The following is a 4,644-nucleotide window of genomic DNA, read 5'->3' as shown; positions in this document are numbered from 1 at the left end:
AACAAAAAAAAATTACATAATGACACATAGCATGTATAGCATGCCGTGAATGACATTAGTCATCTTCGTCTGAAAATAACTTGATTGAAATACTTTTTAAAAATTAAGATGCAATTAATATTTTTTTAAAAATAAATACTAAATTAACACACATCTACCAAAGTAGATACATATGAATAATTAAGATAGACATACACCATACAAATAATTAAGATAGACATACACCATACAAATAATTAAGATAGACATACGCATCTGATTGATGCAAGGAACATAGGTATGAATTATTTTTAAAATACAAAAAGTAAAAAACCAAGTATAAATAATGCTTTACCAATATAATTTCTTCTTTAATTATGCACTATATAAAGAAATTCAAATCTTGAATTAAAGCTAAAAAACAGAACTTCATTTCTTAGGAACGTTTTTATTTTCAACTTGCTGGAAGCAATTCATTTAAGAAAATTGTCCTTTTCTATTTGGCCTGGCAACTGACTGGGATAAAAACAATAGAAAAGGTAAAAACAATAAAGGTTAAGACACAAGAACACAGATTGAGTTGAGGTAGCAACACAGAAGCCAGTGTTTGAACAGCTATAACACCACTGACTGCTCTTCCCTTTACCCCACAGATTTGACACTGATGCTGTAGCAAACCACGTGAGAGGAAGCAGGTCAGTTCAGAGTAGGTCCCCACAAGGCAAAGTACCAAAAAGAAATGGGTAGAGAAAATTGAACATTATTCACATATATTTCACTACATAGACCTGATTTCATCAATGCAAATATAGATTACAGCTTAAACAGGTGGTGAGCTACCAACATACAGTATCACTTGATACAGGGTTGTTGCCACCAAGGGATGGATGACAAAACAACCCCCAAAAAAAAGAATGATACAATTGACACTTAATGGTTACAGCTATCACAAAGGTACTTTATATCAAGTGAGAACTATCACCACAACCATGGATAAATGCTAATCAGAAACAAAACAATAATAAATTTTGATAGTACATTAGTTCGACCAGACATGAACCAGACCGTGCCTATTGCCCGTATAAATCTCGTTGCGCTCTTCATCGTAAAAGAGAGCAGTAATGTCTTCCAAGGCTTCAGCAACTGTACTCCTAATTCTGGAGGAAAGCTTCCGCTTCCCTAAATTACAACCACTGCAAGAGCAATTTTCATCAACGCAACTGCATTCCTTCATAACGGGAAACCCATTACTGGCCCTTATCTTTGCAAGACACTTGCCAGTTAAAATGTTGCTGACATTAATAGAACCTGCTGCGTTGAAGAAGCATAACTTGTTAGTAACTTTAAAGACGGTGCTCAGTTACCAACACAAACTGATCACTGACGCATTGGGAAATTATATGATTTGGTACCCTGTTTAACATTTTAGTTTATTAGGTCAACATGTAAAAACACTTTGATTGAATCAACTTTCAGTTATACGACATAACACCACCTTTCAAAATATTGATTACACTGTACCTCGAACTAGACAAAAGAAAAAGGTGCATAAAAAACAGGAAGAACACAAATTATGTGACGGCAACTGGGATAAAAAAGAAGAAAAGTACCATTTACTTCAGAAAGTGAATCATCAGAATCAGCCTTGCAGTATGATATTATGAGATCCTGGTCACTGGTTATGTATATGTTGTTTGTATTGCAGTCAGGATGCCACAAGAGGTGATCTTCAAAAGAAGTTACAAGTTCTCCACGGAAGTTCCACACAGCCACAGTTCGGTTTCGAAATGTAAGAAATAATTGGTTCTCATATAGAAATATAAAAGCAGATGGTGTCATAAATTCGCTTCTGCTAACTTCTGTTAGCTCAGAAGTCCGTACCTAAAATTAATTAGAAAGTCAGAGATATCATGATTCAAAATGTATACAACTAATTCTCATTTGTAAAATATGAAATTACTCACATCAAGAATTTGGAGATTCTCATTTTCTTGTTTAACAAGAAGTTTTTCATTGAATTGTTCAATGAAATCCACCTTCTTATTCCGATGAAGGAGATGATTGAATGATTTCAAAACAGTACCATCTTCTATTGAGAGGATTTTGAGTGGGACATGGCTACTTGATTTAGCAAAAATCAACAACATAATCCCTGGACTGATAAAAAAATAAAAAACAGAGTTAAACAGTGTAAACCTTGTAGGCTACACAAATATTCAAAAACGAAGAAAATTTAATACGACAAAAACTAAAACATAATGCAATATAATATTTTAAAAAATAGTGAATTACCACAAACCTTATATCCACAGTAGACTATTTTGTACATGTAAAGGAAAAATTAACAAGGAAATAATACCTGATCTTAATCTCTTGTACATTTTTATCTGAAATGGAGTACAACATTGTATAGTTTTTCAGGTCGAACACCTTGTATATGCTGTATAGCAAAAAAATAATAAAAAAGATATCTGTCAATCACAATCAAGAAGCTTTGAAACATTATATAATTATATCACCATACAGATGCACAGAACAAAATATTTACCTATCCTGTGCAGAGTACGTGAGTACCTTCCCATTTACATCATCAAATTCTACAAAACCTGGCCATTTCAATGACTCAGATTCAAAAAGTGCAAAGCCAGCATCTGGTTTGACCCTTCTTATATATCTGGAAAATGAAAAACAGATAGTTTAGCATACAACAGCCCCAAATTGAGCAGTCAATTGTTGCTATGTGCTAGTTTATTTAACTCTCACTCTTGACAATTTTATTTTTCCTAAGGCTTTCTTTCTTTAAGCACAGAAAACAAGGGTAGTAATTACAAAGTAATACAGATATACTTACTCAATCCTTGTGCTTCGGCATTTCAAAGAACTGTAACTGTCTGATGCATAGACAGAAACTGTGATAAGCGAGTCATTATTTTTATTATAAAACAAACTCCTTATAACTTCGTCAGGACTGACATTCAAGAAGCATATCCTTTCATTGGTCTCTGCACAGTAGCAATCAATGAAAACAAGCAACATAAATCACGTAAAAGCATATTCAGATATAATATAAAATATATATGACACACCAGTAACCAGTTATAATAACCACCTCGGCTAAATGCTGCACAAACACCAGATTGTGCAAGTGCAAAAACAATGTCCCGTGCTGCTACAATCTCAATTATCTTTGATCTCTTTTTCAGAAATGGCAATACAGCAGTCGAAGGACCTTTTGGATCATGTGTATCATATTCTTCCTATAAATAGATCCATAAAACACAGTCAGAAGAAGTGGGATAAATGGGTATAGTAAGCAAAGTACACGTCTCAGTAGACAAAACAGAAGGTAGAGTTTCCTCATCATCCAACAGTTTGAAATAGAGTGGTTTCAAATGTTGCTTTACCCAAATGTACGAGGAATGTCCACAAACAAAATAACATGACAAGTTTGTATTAAAACTGGAACTCAAATTTTCTAATACACATCTGGCTTCCTTAGTGGTGATTTAAAATAGTGTAGTTATCTACTATATATCCCCTTAAATATTCTCTCAAAACTTTCTGCAACATACTCGTTTTGCTCCCCCATCAAATAGGTTTATCGGCATACAACAAATTAAAATAGACTTGTTTCAAAAGTCTGGATGACAAAACAAATCTATGGGGACATCTCAAACAAAATAGCAATCATTGAATAAATAACAAATATTGGATTATAATACACAATAAAAAAAAATTAAAAAAAACTATGTACAAGTACATACATCTTGAACCCTTAGTAAGGACCCTTCTTGACCTCAGACACATTTACACTGACCTAAGTAATCATTGATCCACATTAGCCTAAGTTTTCGTTCCTAGAGCCTCTAATTTGGCCCACATGCTTTGTTGCACTACATGGAAACAAACAATCGACAAGGCCACGTTAGTCCTTAACCTGTGTAAAATTATCGAATGTAACTTCATCATACGCGTCATCTTACACGGTTAAACTACAAACAACATCTTCGTCTAAGAGAATTCATCAGTTAAGCAGCAACTTGAGAAATCTAGAGCACAGTTTCTTAAAAGAAAAACCCTAGAATTGTTCCGCATCCAAAATTTCACAATGAAAAAAGAAGGTTTCTCCTAACAGTAACTTGTTCAATCAGCCAGAACAAATTCATCACTCTTTTTCTGCACATAAATTCAATGTTCACTGTTCACAAACAAAATAAAAACAAACCTGCAAACGAATGTTGCGAAACCTCTCTTGCGCGTCGGTCATGGAGAAAGCACGGTAACGATTCGAGCTGATTTCACGGCGCTGAAGCTTCTTGACGCTATTAACAAAGCCGTCAACAAGCCGCGGCCTCTTCTTCGCCAACACGCGCCTGCCGCAGCAAGGCCGCGGACTCACCGTGATCCGCCTCCCTCCGCCTTCCATTTAAGCGAGCGAAGGATCCCTCCGCCGCCACCGAACGAGGGAAAACCCTGAATCCGGCGAGAATTTACAGAGAGCGGGGACTTAGGGTTGGGAGAGCGCTCTCAAGTGCTACTCTTCAAATTCGAATTTGGATCTGATTTGTGATTTTCAAATTTTGGAAGGAAAATCTAGAAAGTAAAGAAAAAAGATAAAATAAAATAATAAAAAAGAGACAGCGTTTGGGATATGGAGAAGAATTG

General features: G+C 35.1%; 1 protein-coding gene across 2 annotated transcripts; it reads right to left on the bottom strand.

Annotated features, from left to right (window-relative positions):
- Window positions 1-706: 706 nt before the first annotated feature.
- Window positions 707-4,644, bottom strand: LOC114195247. Of its 2 annotated transcripts, none has more exons than XM_028085649.1 (8): window positions 4,205-4,644; window positions 3,089-3,236; window positions 2,831-2,981; window positions 2,528-2,653; window positions 2,339-2,419; window positions 1,944-2,136; window positions 1,590-1,860; window positions 707-1,287 (listed from the first exon to the last, which is right to left on the bottom strand). In XM_028085649.1, exons 1-8 carry the CDS (start codon window positions 4,403-4,405, stop codon window positions 1,019-1,021), a joined length of 1,440 nt encoding a protein of 479 aa, XP_027941450.1. In that variant the 5' UTR covers window positions 4,406-4,644; the 3' UTR covers window positions 707-1,018. The 2 variants fall into 2 exon arrangements, with proteins under 2 accessions (XP_027941450.1, XP_027941449.1); XM_028085648.1 differs by having other exon boundaries at window positions 707-1,290; window positions 4,205-4,642.

The sequence above is a fragment of the Vigna unguiculata genome, chromosome 8 (assembly GCF_004118075.2).
Source record: "Vigna unguiculata cultivar IT97K-499-35 chromosome 8, ASM411807v1, whole genome shotgun sequence".
Classification (NCBI taxonomy): Eukaryota; Viridiplantae; Streptophyta; class Magnoliopsida; order Fabales; family Fabaceae; genus Vigna; species Vigna unguiculata.
Note: the sequence above shows the minus strand (reverse complement) of the source record. Positions and strands in the feature narration are given on the sequence as shown.